Source organism: Oppia nitens, unplaced genomic scaffold (assembly GCF_028296485.1).
Source record: "Oppia nitens isolate AA-2021 unplaced genomic scaffold, nextdenovo-longstitch-racon4-pilon3 scaffold1_pilon_pilon_pilon, whole genome shotgun sequence".
Taxonomy (NCBI): domain Eukaryota; kingdom Metazoa; phylum Arthropoda; class Arachnida; order Sarcoptiformes; family Oppiidae; genus Oppia; species Oppia nitens.
This window is the reverse complement of record NW_026533199.1, coordinates 3,799,278-3,821,057: the sequence shown is the minus strand read 5'-3', so window position 1 is coordinate 3,821,057 and position 21,780 is coordinate 3,799,278. Positions and strand designations below refer to the sequence as shown.

The 21,780-nt window shown below is 25.9% G+C and overlaps 4 protein-coding genes across 4 annotated transcripts; all 4 read left to right on the top strand.

Moving 5' to 3' along the window:
• The first annotated feature begins 7,412 nt into the window (after positions 1-7,412).
• On the top strand, positions 7,413-13,948 carry LOC128966284 (dentin sialophosphoprotein-like). The gene is made up of 8 exons (XM_054313132.1): positions 7,413-7,508; positions 9,387-9,624; positions 9,691-11,603; positions 12,605-12,783; positions 12,844-13,161; positions 13,402-13,459; positions 13,620-13,653; positions 13,791-13,948. The coding sequence occupies exons 1-8, from the start codon at positions 7,443-7,445 to the stop codon at positions 13,946-13,948; spliced, it is 2,964 nt and encodes a 987-aa protein (XP_054169107.1). The 5' UTR covers positions 7,413-7,442.
• A 567-nt stretch (positions 13,949-14,515) lies between these two features.
• On the top strand, positions 14,516-16,403 carry LOC128966283 (NPC intracellular cholesterol transporter 2 homolog a-like). Its single transcript, XM_054313131.1, has 4 exons — positions 14,516-14,597; positions 15,814-15,915; positions 15,995-16,176; positions 16,242-16,403. The coding sequence occupies exons 1-4, from the start codon at positions 14,516-14,518 to the stop codon at positions 16,401-16,403; spliced, it is 528 nt and encodes a 175-aa protein (XP_054169106.1).
• Positions 16,404-17,402: 999 nt separating this feature from the next.
• LOC128966282 (uncharacterized) lies at positions 17,403-19,246 on the top strand. Its single transcript, XM_054313130.1, has 4 exons — positions 17,403-17,426; positions 17,530-17,920; positions 18,009-18,279; positions 18,333-19,246. Exons 1-4 carry the CDS (start codon positions 17,410-17,412, stop codon positions 19,244-19,246), a joined length of 1,593 nt encoding a protein of 530 aa, XP_054169105.1. The 5' UTR covers positions 17,403-17,409.
• A 784-nt stretch (positions 19,247-20,030) lies between these two features.
• On the top strand, positions 20,031-21,675 carry LOC128952960 (uncharacterized). Its single transcript, XM_054298439.1, has 3 exons — positions 20,031-20,547; positions 20,609-20,867; positions 20,936-21,675. Exons 1-3 carry the CDS (start codon positions 20,137-20,139, stop codon positions 21,658-21,660), a joined length of 1,395 nt encoding a protein of 464 aa, XP_054154414.1. The 5' UTR covers positions 20,031-20,136; the 3' UTR covers positions 21,661-21,675.
• The last annotated feature ends 105 nt before the right edge of the window (positions 21,676-21,780 follow it).

Here is a 21,780-nt window from a genome sequence, read left to right as displayed (position 1 = left end):
AATTTTTGAAATATTTATTTTAATATAATACCAAAAATACAACTAATAGCAATATTGTAATAATTATTGTATCAATTTCTTATTATTATAAGTGGATGTCTTTTACTTGAATTGTGCCTATAAGTGACATTACATATATTATACATTATACAGTGTAATAAAACTTATATCGACAAACAAACAAAAATTTCAAAACTATTTTTTTGTTGATAGTGTCATCATTTCTACGATTGATAAGCAAAATAGTGAGTAAAAACTGTGTTTTCGTGACTCTTGACTAACCCACAGGTCATTCAAATCAATAACAAATAGATTTTTCTTTCTTTATTTATCTGTCAGTCTATTATATTATTTCTACATCAAAATTAATTCAAATAAAATTGTTTATAATAGGTTATACTATTGTAGTTAAACCTAGTTGAATATGTACATAAAATTTGTATACAAAATTTTAATAGATTTAAAATTTAAATTTATTGTATAGGTATACAAATCACAATTTATTTCACTAAAAATAATATTATTATTTCGATATCCGATTTGACACTCGAATCTATGCCTTATCTTCATTACAGTATTACTAATACTACAGTATTATTATATGGTTGATGGGTAAGGGAGATATGGGGTGTGATCTATATAATTGTCATCATTGTTATTGAGATTTGTTATGGTTTAAAGTCAACGATTTTTTGTAGGCTTTCAATGTTTTAGATTTCATCGAAAGTCGATTTTTAGCGGCTATTGTATTGTTGACTTTTTTCATATAACTTTCAAACTATTCATATATATTTTTGATGAAAAAAACTACTGTAGATTATATAATGAGTAATTTTTATATAATAATAATTATTTATTTCATATTTTATGCTTTAACTTATTCATTGTCATAAATTTCAAAAATAATTTCAATGTAATAGCCTTTATGATTAATATATTCATTATAAAAGTCTATAAATTTTATTTATAAAAATACAAAAATTATTATATAAGAAAAAAAAATTATAAACTAAACAGTGAACAAATTTTGTTTGATTATATGGGCGGTCATAGAATTGGCCGTCAATTAACTACTTTCTCCTCCCAAGTGATACACTCCTCTACATTACTATCCTCTCTGTCAATCTATTTGCGAATCTATTATTATAAGCATTGTATCAAAAAATATATTTCCACTTTTTTGGTAGTACTCTATGTGTGTGTATGTGTGTGTGTGTTATCGTAAGATTTAAGTTTTTTTTATATACAAGTTTACTTTATGTTTGGCACCGAAACAACAAATTGACTCAACACATCAATGGATTTATAATATGAAAATTATTTTATCATTTACTATAAGTTGTATTTTATAAGTTGATGATTGTTTAGATGTTTTTTAAAGTAAAATTCAACTAAAATAATGTTATTATCAATTGATGACTTACAATCTCTGCATTTATAATTAAAATGAGGTAATGTCTTATATATTTTTCATAGATTTTACTTTAATGAAAATAATATAACTGTATATAAAAATCTATTATTTAGTTTCTTTCTTAAATCTTATATATTTCTATAAAATAGAAATAATCAATTTTAATTATTTTTTCAAATTATTATCTCAATATATGTGTTAATACAAATATGATATACGGTATTTATAATTTTATTATAAATATATATTTTAATTTTATTTTCATAAATATTATTACATAGACTCGTCTAACAAAAAAGTCAATTTTATATTATTTTTAATTGATATAATAAATAAATATGTTGTAGTATCATTTGTTACTAATTTAAAGATAATTTAAATAAAAATTATTATTAATCTTAATTTTCAATATATCAAGATTTTTTTCCTATTATTTCAGTTTTAATTTACAGTGTTATTAATAATATTTAATAATATTAAAAGATTTCTTAAATAAAATCAAAATTATTTGAAAGATCTTTAGAGATATTTTTAATTTCCGGTTGAATTTGAAGCAAACTTGAGTTATATTTTACGGTATGATAACTAAAGTTACTTAAAAAAAATCTTTTTTAAACTTTCCTTTTGGTTGTTAAACAAAAATCTGTGATTCGTTACGAAAATCATTGTCACTGATGTGAACTTAATTTAATTTATTAAATTATATGTAATATACAGGACATTATTGCTATAATATTAAAATAAGTAGTAAATTAAGCGTCTAATGTATTTCATTGTTTTATCAAATGTTTGCTATTAAATAGTATGAGTGTTAGGCTATTAATTAAAAGAAAAGTTACTGTTTTGTATAATTATATTGTTATGTAATCATTGAATTTTAAAAATGTATGTATTATTTGTATATTGAAGACAAAAACCAATGCTTAAGCAATAGTCATGCAGTGACTGACTGTTGTTTGGATAATAGGTTTTTATGAGCACTCATGCGGTCCACAATAGGTATCACTTCAAGCGCTTCATTCACTGTTTATATCTCACGGGAACCTCATGTTTGTCATTATAAAAGCATTGCTATAAAAATGCATTAAACAGTTGTCTGACGAGTGATTGTCATCACAATTATAAACAAATGGCAATTGTATTGCCAGAAAACAACACTAAATAATAAATATATATTATTATATGAAAATTGGATTTAATTTTGAAATCCAGAATAATTTACATTCAATTGACATCACTAAAGATAAAGTTTATGAAACTATAAAAATAAACCAATTGTATCTTTTATATATATTTTTACTATAATTACTATTGAAATGCGAAATAATTGATAAACTTTTGTTTAAAATGTGAAATGTAATTTTTAAAAAGTTAATTATTACACTAATATTTTAGACAACGATTAAAATAAATAAAGTTAAAATAAAAATTTAATGATACATATAATAATAATTGCGTTTACAATCAATCATCTTAATTTGTATTACATTTTCAAAGATTGCACCCCTTTTTACGAATTTCAAAATTAAATAATTGATTTAACATATTTATAGTAAATTTTATTGTTCATATAAAAATACAGTTAGAAATAATATATTGTATAATTACAGTATCAGTTATAATCTTAAAGTAATATACAAATATATTTAGTTTACAGAGTAATAGCAATCGTAATAACATCTTTTATGAGATATATATATATATATATATAAAATCATTTTAGCCATAATTTAATACTTTGAGGTAAATTCTTAAATTGAACCAAACCTTAAATATATTTGGTTTAAATGAATTTGAAACGCTTTACTATTTTGAATACAACTTTACAACATATGATTCAAATAATTTCATAAATTTAAAACCATGAATAAATAGATAATATTAGATAAAAGCTGAGATTGACTCTTGTAGGACAACTTAACCTAACACCACCCGACTCCACCTCAATCAAGCTATTCTCATACCCCACACCCCAATCCCCAAATCTAACCCCACCCTAAATGGACCAAATTAAAGATAAATACTGAAAAAATTAAAATTATTGTCATTATTACCATAAAAACTAATTTGTGTTAAACGCGTTATCTATGTTTAATACATTTTGGTAACTATAAATTGGATAAAGTGTATTGTTTATAATATTTATCGTTATTTTTATAGTTTGGTATTTTATAATTTTATATTTATATTATATTTAAATGTTTTTTATATTTGATAATTAAAGCGATAAAAGCGATAAAATCGTAAAAATAACAAAATTAAGTAAAATTTGAAAATCAATTTTAAATAAGTTTTTTTCTGATTAAAAATATAGATTTAGTACAGAAATCATTAAAAACAATTGCATTGAATTAAGATTAATATGAAACTAAAATAAATAATTATAACTATTATCATATTTGTGTCGATGTTTATAAAACAAATATTACTTAATTATTGATTATTACATTTGTATAAAAATTTGATATTTATCATTAGCATTTTAATTGCATATCGATTTGATATAGGTTATATAAACGAGAATACAAGTTTCTGGAAAAAATAATTAAATTTTAGAAACAATTAAATGAAAAAAAATCATGATATCATGATTTAAATATTGGAAAATTTATGGTTCATAATTAAAGTAAATTGTTTATAAAAATTAAAATTTATAATATAAAATTAAGTAATAAAAAATCAATGGTAATAATCATAAATATCGGCAATTTTACAGTTAGAAAATTGTGTGAATTTATGAACACAGATGGAGAGGCTTTTGTTTAGAAATTCACGAAATAATTTCATAAATTTTATTAAACAAAATATTAAGGTCTGAAGTAATAATAATATCATTAAATTTTAAATACCGTATTATCGATACTAATTTTTATAGTCTATTACATTATTTATAAATGTTATAATTTTTAAAAATATAATCTCAGAATAACATATATATAATACATAACTAATCATATAATTCAAACTCATTTTGTAGAAAATAATTTTATTTAAAACGTTTCAAACTAGTCATTCAAGTCGTGCAATTTAATAAAGTATATTACAATTATTATAATCTCATTATTTGAATATTTTTATCATTAAATAAAATTGATTTATTGAGATTTGCTAATAAAATTGCAATAATGTAAGATTAGATCAAATAAACAAAAATTATTTATTTTTGTTATTAATGAATTAGACAAAACAATTTAAATAAACAATTTGGACCAAGTTAATTTACAATATTTGATATTAAATAGATAATAAAAATTTTGACTTTTATTAGACATTAACTTTCAATTACTTTTACTTATAATATGAGTTCAACTATATTTGAGGTTAACTGTTATATTTAAGAAATAATTTAGCGACAAATGTTTTTAATGATTTTTTTAAAACCCAATTTTATGTTTTGTATTTAAAGATTCTTAATTTATTTTGATTTTGCAATTAAAAAAACAATTTTGTGTAACTCATCACGATTTTATTGCAATGTATTTATACTGTTAATAATAATAAAAAACTTTATGACACGACTTTATAGACATAAATTAAACCCAAATTTTGCATAAAACTTATGAATAGCGGACACAACAATAGTAATGACATGAAAATCAGTAAAATTGTTTTAATTGAATAGCAATGCGTGTAATATTTATCTTGACTTTTATTTGACGATATAATTAAAATTGTGATTTTTTCTAAAATATAGTATATTTTATAAATAATAATAACATAGTTTCAAATAATCAGATTGTGTGTGTCCTTCATAGTATCAAATAAATGCCAATAAATTTACAAAACAATATTCAACTAAATGATTATAACAAAGTGCTTATATTCAGATCAAACCAAATTTAATACAATATATAAGCTAAACGTGTAAAATACATAATAAGCCGCAAGCGATCATTCAATAGACTCTTCAATACTAATAATATTTTTTTATTAATACATTACATCCAATGGATGCCTAAATAGTCTCCCCTTACAAAAGCCGCCCTCACTTTAAATTATTAATTATGATTATTATAAAAACAGTTTTTTAAACAAACTTATTTTTCGTGCAATACTTTTACCGCTTAAATATTAAATTATTATTATTATTATTTAGTAATATTAATGTGCATTACTATAGTTAAAAATTATTATTTTTCTCTCAAACCTCATCTTATCTTTAACCATAAAATCTGATTTCAATTAATGATTTATTAGTAATGTATTATTAGTATTATATTTTTCATACTCTAATAACATGTTAATATTGTATTTAATAACATTAAATTTTATTTTATAATGACATTGATGTTAATACACTTTCTATTGTAATATAAAAATTAAATTATTTTAAAGTAATTAAGATTTATATTAAACTTTACTTAATAATTATAATATATAAATTAAAAAGAAATTAATAAATAGTTTAATTTATTTTTTTTATTTTTAGATATTTGTTAAATAAATAAATCTGAAAAATGACAAAAATAATACCTGTATTGAAGTAAACGTGAGTTTCAATAACCGACTAATTTCTGTTTTTCTACAATTATATCGACAAACAAAAAAGTGCCGAAATTTTGTTGATAGTGTTTGCCATCAATACAGCGACTGATAAGCAAAATAGTGAGTAAAAACTGTCTTTTCGTGACTCTTGGCTGACCCACAGGTCATGCAAACCAAGAATATCAACAATAAACACAACCCTCAGGTAAGGAGTGGTAACACTCAGGTTCTCATCTCTCTCTCTCTCTCTCTCTCTCTCTCTCTCTCTCTCTCTCTCTCACTCACTCACTCACTCACTCACTCACTCACTCACTCACTCACTCACTCACTCACTCACTCACTCACCCACTCACTCACTCACTCACTCACTCTCAATGGTTTGTAAGTTCATCCCTTTAGTAGTAAATTACTTAAAACAATAACATTATCTCAAAAACATTTTTACTAAACTTTTTTTTTGTATTTAATACTTTTTTAAAAGTTAAGTTAAAGTAATGTAATGTAAAATACAGTACAATTTAATACATTGAAGAGGTCTGACCAGTAAAGCGCAGTCTGTGTTATGTTTGTTATATTATTGCAAATGTATCATCACATTGGATCTCTTATAATAATGTACAAATAGTTATTGTAGCTACAGGTGCAGCGGGCAGTGCAATGCCAGCATCTTATATAAGTAATATATATATAGCCTTATTATGTATGGGTGATGGGGAAGGGAGATATGGGGTGTGCGCTATATAACTATCATTATTATTATTGAGATTCATTGTAGTGTTGTTTAGCCCTTAAAGTGAGTGATCTTTTTGCAGACTCTCTCTCAATGTTTTATTGCGATATTTCCCATCAAAAGTCAATTTTCAAGGGCTATTGTATTGTAACTCAAAATGTTTATAATTTAACTTAAAATAAAACATTTGTTAAGTTTTTTAAAACATTAATAACAGAGAGATAGATAAAGTAATCACTCATATTATGAATGAATAACTATATATATATCTTATGTTATATAATGCACAGTATATTATTTACCGCTAATTTTGTATTCAATTATAATTTGATATTATTGTGATTAATAAATAAATATTAAAATATATATTACTTTTATCCATCAAAATAAAAATGATTGAAATCAAGCAATAAAACCGAAAAACCAATGTTTCACTAACTGAACAAATATTGTTTATGAATATAATGGGCGGTCATAGAGTTGGCCGTCAATTAACTACTTTCTCCACTCAAGTGATTCACTCCTACATAACTATCCTCTCCGTCAGTCTATTTGCGAGTCTATTATTATAAGCATTGTATCTAAATAATATATTTCCACTCATTTTTTTTTGGTGGGAATACTAGTACTCTCTCTCAATGTGTGTGTTATTGTAATTGACTTCAAAATAATTTTGACTGATATGTCGGCACCGAAATTGATTGAACGCATTGGGGTTTATAATATGGAAATTATTATCAAATTTTCTATAAACATGTTTATATAAGTTGATGACTGTTTAGATGTTTAAAAGTAAAAACCGACTAAAAAGTAATGTTTTTATCATTTGAAAAGCGATTGCGACGGACGGGCGGTTTCTGCACTTGTAATCACAATGAGGTAATGGTTTATATATTTCATATTAAATGAAATTTTATTGCCTTTATATTACTTTTTCAAAACATTTATAAATTCTTAATACTAAAAATTGATTTTTATTATCAATTATTAATAATTTGAAATTTAAAACTGATTCAAGTATAATAAATAAAATATTATTTATATTTATAGTATATTAAAAACTAAAAAATATAGTTTGATAAATTAGGAATCAGAATTAATAAATACTATATATAAAATTATGCTTAAATTATTTATTTATTAAATATACAATTTATATTTTTGGCGAAAATACAAGTGTAATAATTTTAAATCAATATAAATTATTAAGTACTTGATTGGTATACTTTATTTACTAGTGCTAAATTTGTCATAAAATTTTAATATATACTGTATATATATATATATATTTATAATTAATAAGTATATATTTTATAAATCACTTACAAGTTAAAACATTGTATATTATAGATACTTTGAATGAAATAAAACTTACTATTATATAAAAATAACATAAAAATATTAACTCGAAATTTATTTTGTATTTTTATAATTTATAATTAATTACTTTAGACAAGAAATGATTAATAGCTTTAAATAAACTCAAAATTCGTTTAATTAAAAAAAAATTAAGCCTTAACTTACATTAACATTAATAGTTTTTTGATGCTTATAATATCAATTCATTAATACAATTTTTTGTAATTTTATAAATGATGTGTTAAAGTATAGCAAAAAATCATTCATAATGTCCTTATAAAACTAAAATAATAATAATAAAACTAAATATATTAATATATTCCGTATAAAACTTGAATTACTTGAACTTTCGAAAAAATAAATAAAGTTATTTAAAAATTGTTATTTTGATATACTGTATATTTTAGAATAACAAAATTATATATATATTAACATTACATGTTATATAGCATATAAATATACAGTATATGCAAAACTACTAATCATATAAAATATTAGTTTTATTTGTATTATGTTATCCAAACATTTCTATTGTATTTATTTATTGACATAAAATATATACTTCGGTTTTCTATTTGAAAATTGAGAGCAATTTCCTATTGGACACAAAAAAATTGGAAAATTTTGCGAAAATGTTATATTTATATATATCATAGATATATTTAAACATTTGAAATATTAAGGGCTATAATATACATTATCTATAATATATTAACAAAGAGCATACAAATTATGATTTACATTATAACGTGATGCAGACAATCATAATTTTCAGTTTAAAGCCAATGTGCAACATATATATCATAACAGGTATACACAGTGTGTGTACAGTATCTGCAATGTATTTGAAGGTATTTTCAATGCACTATAATATTAAATACAGTAATTGCTCAGCTATTGTAACCATCGAGAGAGAGGCCGGTAAACGGATCTATGCTTTTCGCTATATATGTAGTAATCGTGAAACGCCCGCAGCTTTTAACCGGTAGATATGTCTGTGATTTTTAACATCTATTTCCATTGAATTCATATTATGTGTGATAACAAAAAAATATATAATATATAAATAAGCTTTAAGTTTAACAAATATTTAAGATCTATTTATTTAAAGGGAATATTATATTATAATTTATAGGTGCCGTCGTGTTGGTTTGTTTCGTGTAATTAGTTTTATATGTATTTATAGTAAAGCTTATTGATCATTATGTAGGATCTTTGATAATATATTACATTTAATAACATTTTTATCAATTCTTGGTATTCAAACTAATTTTTATTTTATTTCCTAGAAATTCAATTATAAAACACTTTTACTTAAGACAATACTAATAATATAAAAATATTATATTTTAATTTTTTTAATTATGTGAATTTAACTATTTTTGAACAAAAATTTAGGGTTTAATCCATCAAAACTGTCATATGATGAATGGTATGACATCGTCGACGATAGGAAGTGGTCTATCGGTTGATCGTATGTATGGATCGACGAGTGCTCTCAATCAAAGATCAGATCAAACGGGTGTGAATATGACGACTAATTTGCAAAACAAGTCGAGCTGTCAGTCAATTAAGTCAGTTTCAAATATACCGAAACTATTGTCGCCTTTACAGTGCAGACCAGAAAATAATAATAGTATGCATTCATAACATAATTGTTTGTCTGAGAATTGAATTTACAATTGTTTTGATTGACTGATAGGATCATCATTTCATTCCCACACATATCCTGACTCGACATTAGGCCAAACTAATAGCTCTAATACCAGTGCTTCGACACCCGTTCTCACATCAGCTCCACTGCGAAGGCAGATCTCTCTAAGCCATTTGGAGGGACAGACGTCTACTGCTGGCAACAGTAAGCCTCACAATAGTCGCAGTGCTGAGGGAGGTCTGGGTGGTCTTCATCAGAGGATACGCGCTATGCTCTTACCTGCAAAAGACTCATCCAAAACAAAAACAAACCAAAGAAATACTAACCAAAGCTTTAGCCAAAGCGATACTAATGAAACTTTGTCTGTGAATCAAAACACAGATACCACTGAACCCATGGCTAACAGCACATACAGCTCACAAACTGTTGTGTATCCAAACGTTTCATCACAAGTGGATAATTCATTGATGGATAACTACAACACTTTTGACGACGAAAACGACTCGTTTCACATCAGAGACGTCTGCAGCAAATGGTTCAGTCAGACTAAGTGTCCAATCAATCAAACCCTTACATCACAAATGGCCTCAGCTATGACCAAACCATCCCTTTTGGACACTTCTCCCAAATTATCACATAATATGAAAAGTGATTTATTTGATAAAGTGATTCATAAAGACACGATATGTCATAATTCATATACGAGTACAACAAATACAAATAATCAATCATTTAATGGATCAGATCCAACACAACTGTCTACTTGTTCTCCATCTTCTTCTTCTTCACATTTTTCTTCCAGAGTTTTAGATGATAAACAACAAACAAATAATGAATGTGATATAACAGGTGCTGTCAGTGATAGACATGTTGTAGTTGTCAGTGATCTTGAATGTGATATAAACAGAAACACTTTGCTTACTGTTAGATCAGATGTGCCCGCAGAGGATGTGTTGAATGTGAACACAGCAATAACTACCAGTGCTTATCAAGATATACAAAACAATGGATATTTAGTACAAATTAGTGACCAAAGAATTACTGATAGTATGACATCTCCAGATCATAATTACAAGTCATCGTCCGATTCTGGTCGCGGAACTGTAAGAAGTCGACACACAGATAATGCTAACAAAAACGATAGTCCCTGCGGTACAAGTCCTCTAGATTTGACAAGTTTAGACTCAGACCAAAGTGTGTCGGCTGTTAAGGCCAATGCTTGGGTTGAGGACAGTCTAAATCAGACGCAATCGACTGACAGTATGACTAGTAATGAAAAGATTGAGAAAATGCAGAAAGAATTGCAACGAATTCTTGAGGACAACCATTCTGTACAATCCATTGAAGTCGATGTCGACGACTTGAGTCGCGGATTTAAGACTAGACTATCGATTGTTAATGAAAGTGATAGTTGGACATCAAATACACCATCACAAGTGTCACATCAGCCACAAAAAGGAACGACATCTAAGTATGCGGACTATTATGAAGCCAAAGCTGACTGTTCTAAGAGTGGAAATGCTATGAAAAATACCGGTTGCAAAACATATGAGACCAATAAAAACAAGCAAAAGTGTTCAGTAATTGATAAACAAATAACAAACAGTAATAAACCAAATCTAATGAACGATAAAAACAAATATCCGGCACAACGTTCCTCATCCATAACAAAGACTATGCAAATGCCTAATACCAGTGCTAAACGTAGGAGTAATGATCGATCACATTATGGTTTAGCCAATAGAGGAGCCAAACATCGATTCAATCATTCAATTGATAAAAATAAAGATCGGTTCAGAAATTTAGTCGATTGTGATATCCTGTCGACCACTACTGCGCGGGACAGCACTTATGCCGACGATCTGAGCAGTGAATACACGGCTAATACCAGTCTATATGAACAACAAGACGTCTACTCTATTCGCAAACAACTACAAGGACTGGAAAATATGTATTCAGAGGTTAGCTCATCCATAATCACAGACATACTGTCCATTTCACTGTTTTTTTAATATAAATAATTTTATTCAAATGCTAAAATAAAAATTATAATATAGTGAATGATTGAATTTGATATTAAATTCCTAATATGAATATATTGTATATTACAAAGGATTTATGAATCAAAATATTTTTTGCCTTTCATTGTAACAAATCTAATACAATGATAGACAGCAAATAGCAGTTTAAATCTTGAATACATTATTATGATAACAACACAGACTACCTGTAGTATTAAAAAAATGTTAGCCCAATTTTTTGTATTTTTATTTACCACATTTCCTAAATATATAATAATAATTAAATATTAATTACAATAATTAAAATAATTACACGTTTAGACTATTATTTTTAAACTTAAACTTTAATAATGAGATTTTATAATTTTTATTTTATCACTTAAATTTAATAATGAAGTATTATTGTATTAAATGGCTTATTGAAAGTAATTAAATAATTATAATTAGTTTGAGGTTAAAGTAAAGGGATGAGACTTTTTTAAAAAATAATTATATACTTGTTTTGTGACACTTGTTTCATGTTATTGACATCTAATGTATTATATAATGTCGTGACAATATTGTGGTAGTGTTGTGTTGTTTTTAAATTTGATTTTTTATAAATCATTACCAAATGGCAATCACACATTGATATATTACAATAATTATTGTTACACATCAATGAATAAATATTGTAAATATTATTAAAAGATATTTAATTGAATTTGATGTCAGTTGAGGCAAAACCGTTGAATCACACGGTTTATACAATTATTATTTTTTATTATTACTTTTACAGATAATTTCATCTTTTTAAATATCAATTTAAAATGATAAAAATATATAATATACTGTACACAGTATACAATATATAAGTGTACAGTATATATATATATATATATATATATATATATATATATTTACAAAATTATAAATATTTGTAAATTATTTTTGTTGAGCAGATTCTGGGAATGATGGGTCCAAAGGCTAGGATTGATGGCACACAAAGAACTCGAAGAAAGGTTTGTCGGAGCACTTCATCGATAATATCGGGTCGCAGTTCTGTCACGAGTAGAGGCGCCAGAGATATGTATTATAGAAGATATAGATATGACGTCCGAAAGTCTAAACCCGATGAATCGTATGTATTAATTAATAATTTAAATTTTTAATTATATTTTTGATTGATTTATTTGTTAAGTCACTCATCTCGTCGACTGAAACGTCTTGAGACTCATGTAATAACATTAGCCCGAAGTGTGGCTCAATTATCTACAGAAATGCGATACAATCACTCGATATCTGAAGAAATGGAGAATTTCAGACAAGAGATGCACTTAATTAGGGAACAAATGCTAGCAATTAAACAAAACATAAGCACCGGTGGCTTTAGTATGACTAATAAACAGCAGTCCTATCATCAAAGCAATGGTTATATTTCCGCAAATGGGCGTCGATTGACTAACCAATTGACTAATCATCATATCATTAATCCTAATAAAGTAGAAAAATTGAAAAAGTATGTAATTGTTTATTGAAAAAATTGGAATTTTAGGCCAATAAGTGGGGGTCAAGTGGACACACGTTTAACAATTTTTATTAACATTTATAGAAAATAGTATTCACACTAATAGTATATGTATAGAAAATAATAAACTTACTAATTATATAGTATTACAATCGATTAAAATATAAAATTTATTCAAATTATATTTTAAAATAAATGCTTAAAAATGATTTGTAATTATTGTTAAAACAGATTTTTTGGAGACGAGCCCCCATTGTTGAGGCAATTCCTCAAGAAATTAGGCTATGAGGTACACAACAAACTTGTTTCCCAATTATTAATATCTCATTTTGATATCAATTACATATTTGCATTTATTTTCAAAATGTTTCTAATAATTTATTTGTTGCTTTTTTATTTGAAAATGGTTTTTATTTTCTTATTTTTCTTCTATTTATTTTATTATTTAGAAATACGCCCGAAATTTTGAATCAGAGAAAATAGGTAATTATATTAACAGTAATAATACTTTGCTTTTAACTACAATCGACTAATCATTTTATATAAATTATTATTTTTTTGAGTGAGATTTTAATTAATTATTAAATATATATAATTTATATTGTCATTCAATTGGTTAGGCATAACTGAATTGCCGTATTTGAGTGAAGAAAGGTTACAAAAATTAGGCATTCCTTTGGGCCCAAGGATGAGGATTATGCAAGAATCACATCCACAATACAAACACAATAATAATAATCACAATAATGACAACTACAGCATCTATGGTATTGTTTAATAGACTTATAGGACACACACACACACACAACAAACACTTAATCATTGGATATAACCTTTTAATTATTATTGTATAATAACTATAATATTTACTTTCAATTGAAGATATTTTAAAATTATTGTTGAAAAAACATAATTTAATTTTAATTTAAAATAAGTATATTATATTAAATATATAACGTTGTTTTGTATATATATATTTATATATCTATCAAAGCGTATATAAATTATTTAAAAATGTGTTAATTTTTAAAAAGATTTGTCGACTTATATATAAATTGAAAATTTAATGGTTTGAGATATGCCTCAAACATAAGCTAACTGTTCACTCATCTCTCAAAGTGAATGCAAACCCCGCCTTCAAAAATATGTATTACTTTTGTGGTGTGTTTTATAAGACTGAAGACAACCTAATTTTTGAGGACTTTTGGTTCAAATCTCACTTTCATTTTCATCCACTCTTTCAAAGTCTTCAAAACATTTTACTACTCTATCTCTAAAAATCAATTTTTTCTGTTTTGTGAACTTTTTTTGTTATTATTTTTTAATTATAATAATATCAACAAAAATGTGGACACTTTTAATCGCATTGATTATTACAATTACCACAAACTATACAAATGGACAGTCGGCCAACTTTACTGATTGTGGTATTTATAATAATTTGTTTCATTAAAATAAATATTATTCATTAACCAAAATTATACCCAAAAACTACTTATAATAACATTTTGATTTTAATTTATACAAAATTTTATATTATATAGTATATTGTGTACTAGTTTTTTATAAGTATATAATTATAAGCTTTATTATACAAATAATAATGAGTATAATATTAGACTCTTAACTTTTTTATATGCAAAGATGTTGACCCTTCAATATGATCCTTATTAATATAGACCCCAAACCCCATCACTAAATCATGTTATGATCCTTTACCCAAAACTAACCAACCCATGTCCTTGAACCTCTTATAGTCAACCATTAAATCTATGGGTTAAGTTGAGACAACAATGGGTAATGAAACTGTTATTTTAAGGAAAGAGTAGGTGTGGGATATGGGATTGGTTTTGATTGTATGTTGCAGTTAAGGTTAGGGACCCGAGATTTATATTCAATATATATATATATATATATTGATTTCAATGAAATATTAAAGTTTTTTATTTAATATTGCACTACAATGCAGGCCACTATAGTTTATTTAATTTTGAAAATATTGTGAAAGTAGTCAAATAAAAAAGTATGCATTTTGAATGTATATAAAAATTTTGTTTGTTTTTACTTTCACTTTAAAAAATATGGTTTAGAAATGAAAAAGTATTTAACAAATATTAAAGAAATGTCATAACACTATTCAGTTAATAACCGGTAGTCCCCGGGGTTTGATGTACATTATATTTTTGAGGTCAGCACCAAATTTCCTCGTATTTGTACTCAATTATGTGTTTTACTATACATATAGGATAGTTGATTGATAAGGTATTAATAAAGTTAACCATTTTATTATATTATCTACAATTGTTGTTTCTTTGTAATTATGCGCTCAGTTATTATAAGCAATAGGTCAGTTGGTCATTGACGGTCAGCTAAAATAAATGTTTATATATAGATTAATCTAAATAATATGATAATAACTTTAGTTTTTAATGTCACACAAGTTATACACTGTATAATATATAGTACAGTATATCTAACTTATACTACAGTAATATTAATTGTGGTAAACAAATATAGCCAATAATAGTAATAAAATTTTATAGATTCCACTAATCTATAATAAATCTATAATATTCAACTACTGTAATGTAAAATAAATTTAATAAATTTATTAAATAATTTTTAATTTTATGAATACGATAGGGGGTGGCAATGTTAAAGACGTCCGTATCATACCATGTAGTGGTGATCCCTGTGTTCTCAAATTGGGAACCAATGTTACCGTTGAGGCAGACTTTGTCTCTCGTAAGTTAATTTAGTCAAAAAATAATTGTATTTATTATTATTTATTAAAATAATGATTTTGACCTATATTTTTATATAGCTCTTAATACAAACAAATTATCGGAAGTTATTAAGGGTGTCATCAGAGGTAGAGAACTGCCATTTCCAGAGCAAAGAGCTGATCCTTGCAGTTCTGGTAATATAGTACCAGATTGTCCGCTGAAAAAAGGAAAGAGCTATCAATTTAAGGCTACTTTTGAAGTCAAACCATTTTACCCACCGGTATATTATTTATTAAGTTATTAATTAATTTAAAACTAATAAATTTTAAAAAATATATAATTAAGATATCCATAAAAGTGAAGTACAGTTTAACTGATCCGACGGGACAGAGTGTGGTCTGTGTTCAAGTGGCGGCCAAAATAGTAGATCCGACGCCGAAACCAACAAATTCAAGGTCAAGAAGTTCAAGACCAAAGTCGCGATCAAATAAACCAAAAAGCAATTGATTTTTGTTTAATAGATAGTATTTATCATAAATTTTTGTTAATTTTATTTAAGTGAAACATTAATATTTACTTAATTTCTTTATTAAATATGTAAAAATGTAAGTATTATTATATTTATATTACAATATTGTCAAAATCGTTTTCATGTAAATTGTTTGCATATTAAAACAAACATTTATAAAATAAAATACATTTTGAAAATTTAAAAAAATTATTTAATGTTAAACAATATTTAACACTTTAAAGATTTTGTAATTAATACATGAAAATTTTAAAAATATAATATACATATTGTCGGTCATAATAGAAATATTTAGCATATTTCAAACAAAATTATAAATGTAATTTAGAAATAACAAATTATAGTAAACAAATTATTTAAATGTAATAAATTTAATAATATCAACAAAAAAAACTAGTAATGTAATTTGTACTGTACCATAATGTTATATAATTAATAATTAACATTATAAAAATAAATAATTATCATTGATTTATCAAATATTAAAAAGTTTATATAAAATTATTATAATGGCAGTTAACAATTAATTATGAAGCAAATAATCTCTACATATATTTTTTTAAAAAGTTTTTCGTTCACCAATTATAGTATAACAATAATTACTATTATATTACTAATAATTATTAAAATTAATTAAATAAAAAAGTATAGTGAATATTACTTATAGCGTTACGCATAAAAACATTATTTAGTGAATACATATAAAGAAAGAGAGAAAGAGAATGGATGTGTATTTATATCTTCAAAATTATTAGCATATTTTTGATACAATATTATTGGATAACTAGTTAATCATTAAAATGATTATCAACAATTTAATTAATTAGCTAATTAAATAATAAAATTAATTAAATTTTAATAATTGTTACCCTCGTGATTCTAATACTTACAGTATTTAATTGAATTTCAATTCAATTTTAAAAAAATATTCTTTTTATGAAATTCTTAAATTTGTATACAGTTTTATAGAAAAAAAACTCTTCAATGATATCTTCATTAAAGTATATAAACTTATTATAAATTTATCTAAAGTTTTATAACAAAAACTTCAGTGATATCTTGATTTAAAACAAATTTTTAAAAAATGAATAATTTATTGTTTAGTAAGTCATTAGTCATAACTAATCTGTTATTTCTGTGTTTTCTGATGAGTCGGGCGTCTGAACAACAACTTTGCGAAGATATCAAAGAGAACTACCAATTGATTGAAGCATTTCATTACAAGAAAGATCTGATTATTGAAATAACAAAAAAGCCGATTCAAACAAATGGAGACAACAACGATGGAAACATCAAGTTTTATATCATTAAAGACTTTGATACAACTCCTCTTGAATCGGGAGGTGAAACCAAGTTTAGTGATGTGATCGACGCGTCAACGGTATGGCAAACGGATGTCATATCACAACTGTCCAAAATGAATATCCTATTCTGGTTGGGCGGTCCACAGTTCAATACAAATGATCGCAATCTTATTGGCATAAACTCTGCAAATGTATTATTAATTATTGTCAATGAATTTGAATTATATTTGAATGTAAATTAATTGATATTTATTATATAATTAATATATATATATATAGCAAGACGGCATTGATATGTTGAAGGGTTGGGAGTTCATACCTGTCACTAACTTCGGTACTGGCAATGACAGTGCAAATCACTTGTCTTTTACTGGTCCTCCAAATGAAATCAACATAAATCTGTATAAACACGAACCAAACAAAGAAAAGTATAGTTTGATGACATTGTTTACAAAGTTTCCACAGGAATCGCTTGAGAAGCTAATCCAAGCCATTATACAACTGCCATCTCAGACAAACTTTCCGTCAAGACTTCTAGTCTTTTATTTAGGTATAATATCGGATAAATAAATATAATTAAAAATGTATTTTTTAATTTGACAGAAATGTCGAGAAAGCCGGTACCAAAAGGCGAATCAAATTCGGAGTTTAAATTACATGTCTTTGAGGCTAAAAATAAAACATACGGCGATTCACAGCATGAGCTCGAATGGGAACATCAAGAAGGAGACGACAAATGCTTTATCTATGAGACGGTTAATGCCAGCGCTCTGTTGACCGACAAATACACTGAAAGTGGAGGAAAATCTGAATTCAAATTTATTCAATTCTTAGGCAATGAATTCAAGATCAAGAAAGCCATTGTCGACAACAAACAAATGTACAAAAATATCAATGAAGTTACTGGYGGTTCAAYTCAAAAGTTGTTTAACTGTCAAAAATTGACAACAAAAACACCAACATCACCACCAACATCAACACCACCATCAACACCGTCATCAACACCACCATCAACACCACCATCAACACCACCATCAACACCACCATCAACACCACCATCAACACCGTCATCAACACCACCATCAACACCACCATCAACACCACCATCAACACCACCATCAACACCACCATCAACACCACCATCAACACCACCATCAACACCACCATCAACACCACCATCACCAGCAACACCAGCAACACCACCACCAAGTGGTGGACCAGATGATGGCACTACAAAAGAGCCAAAAAAGACAAAGAACATTTTGTGGTGGTTGTTGTTCATTATTATTACAGTCATCTTATTACTAATTGTTGTGTTGATCTTGGGTTTCGTGTATTATATCTTTTTTATAGATAGGGTTAAACAGAGTAGAGATCCTAAAGATAAAAGTATAAAAGAAGAAGAAATACATATGAAAGAGATTACAAAAAGTGATGAACAAACAAATCCAGTCATAGAACCAACTGAGCAATCATTTGGTAAGGAAGAGCCCACTTTGGTTAAGTCGGATCACTGATTGTCTAATAGATTCTCTGAGACATCAATGACACCAAAAACTAAAATTATAACATTTTTTGTTTTTATTTATATATTTATTTAATGTTAGAATTTTTAAATTCTTATTTTGTGTTTGTAATTCAAATTTATGTTTTCAGTTATTTAATTATTTTAAGTTTTATTTAAAACAATTCTTATTTATTTATATTATATTTAATTTATAAAACATTTCTATAATTTTTATTGTATAATAATTAAAGTTTATTTATTCATATTTTTATAGCAAATTACAAATTTTATTTAAATATTGATATTAGTTTCAATAATTACAGTAATTGTGATTTAAGTTTATTCACTTCTATATGATTTTTTTTTGTATAAAATTTGACAAATTTTTTATAATTAATTAATATAAAGTAAAATCTCTTGATATCTGAATTTAAAGTAAAATCTAACCAAACAAATGTTTGCATAGATTAATAAAAACATTTATAAAATAAAATACATTTTTAAAAAATATAAACCAACGAGTTATACAAATTGTATGTACAGTATATTAAACATTGACTAACTTGTTGTAATGCTGTTTGTAATATGTTGTATATATATCTTATTATTAGTTAAATTAATTAATATTAATTATTATTATTCAAAAGTATTGTTTGCCGACACACAAACTAAACTTAATTAATATATAGTATAAGATAAGATGAAATTAATATATTTACATAATTGTTACAATAAGAGCGCGATTTTAATAATTATAGTATTTAATTGAATTTCAAATCGATTTTTCTGACAAAAAAAATATTCTGTTTGTGAAATCTGTGACAAATTTATTATAAATTTATCTAAAGTTTTATAACAAAAACTTCAGTGATATCTTGATTTAAAACAAATTTTTAAAAAATGAATAATTTATTGTTTAGTAAGTCATTAGTCATAACTAATCTGTTATTTCTGTGTTTTCTGATGAGTCGGGCGTCTGAACAACAACTTTGCGAAGATATCAAAGAGAACTACCAATTGATTGAAGCATTTCATTACAAGAAAGATCTGATTATTGAAATAACAAAAAAGCCGATTCAAACAAATGGAGACAACAACGATGGAAACATCAAGTTTTATATCATTAAAGACTTTGATACAACTCCTCTTGAATCGGGAGGTGAAACCAAGTTTAGTGATGTGATCGACGCGTCAACGGTATGGCAAACGGATGTCATATCACAACTGTCCAAAATGAATATCCTATTCTGGTTGGGCGGTCCACAGTTCAATACAAATGATCGCAATCTTATTGGCATAAACTCTGCAAATGTATTATCAATGAATTTGAATGTAAATTAATTGATATTTATATGAATATATATATATATAGCAAGACGGCATTGATATGTTAAAGGGTTGGGAGTTCATACCTGTCACTAACGTCGGTACTGGCAATGACAGTGCAAATCACTTGTCTTTTACTGGTCCTCCAAATGAAATCAACATAAATCTGTATAAACACGAACCAAACAAAGAAAAGTATGGTTTGATGACATTATTTGCAAAGTTTCCACAGGAATCACTTGAGAAGCTAATCCAAGCCATTATACAACTGCCATCTCAGCCACGACTTCTAATCTTCTATTTAGGTATAATATCGGATAAAAATAATATTAAATAAATATAATAATAAAATCTTATTTTTTTAATTCTCCAGAATTGTCAGCAAAGCCGGTATCAGAAGGTGAGCCAAACTCTGAGTTTAAATTACATGTCTTTGAGGCTAAAAATAAAACATACGGCGATTCAAAGCCTGAGCTCGAATGGGAACATCAGAAGGGAGACGACAAATGCTTTATCTATGAATCGGTTAACGCCAGCGCTCTGTTGACCGACAAATACACTGAAAGTGGAGGAAAATCTGAATTCAAATTCATTCAATTCTCAGGCAATGAATTCAAGATCAAGAAAGTCATTGCCGACAACAAACAAGTGTATAAAGATATTAGTGAAGTTACTGGCGGTTCAATTCACAAGTTGTTTCACTGTCCGGAACTAATAACAACAACAACGTCTACTACGAAAAGTAGTGATAAAGTACCAACCGGTCAAACTGGTGGACCACATGATGGCACTACAAAAGAGCCAAAAGAGAAAAAGAGCTCATCCTTGTGGTGGATCATCATTATTATTGTCATAATAATAATAATAATAATTGTGTTGATCCTATGTTTGGCGTACTGTTTCGTACCATGTTTTAGGGATAGGGTTAAAGAGTGGAGATATCCAGAAAATAGAAGAACACAACCAGGAATGCCTATAAGATTCATCAAAAAAAGTAATTTACAAACAAACCCATCCACACAACCAACTGAGCAATCATCAGGTAAAGAGCCGACAACGGTTAGGTCGGATCTCGACACCACTGACACCAAAAGCTAAATATTACAACATTTACTGTCATTTTTTTTGTTAGCTTTTCATTATATATTTATTTGATTTCAAGATTTTTAAATTTATTTTTTGTTTGAAATTCAAATTTATGTTTTCAGTTATTTAAGT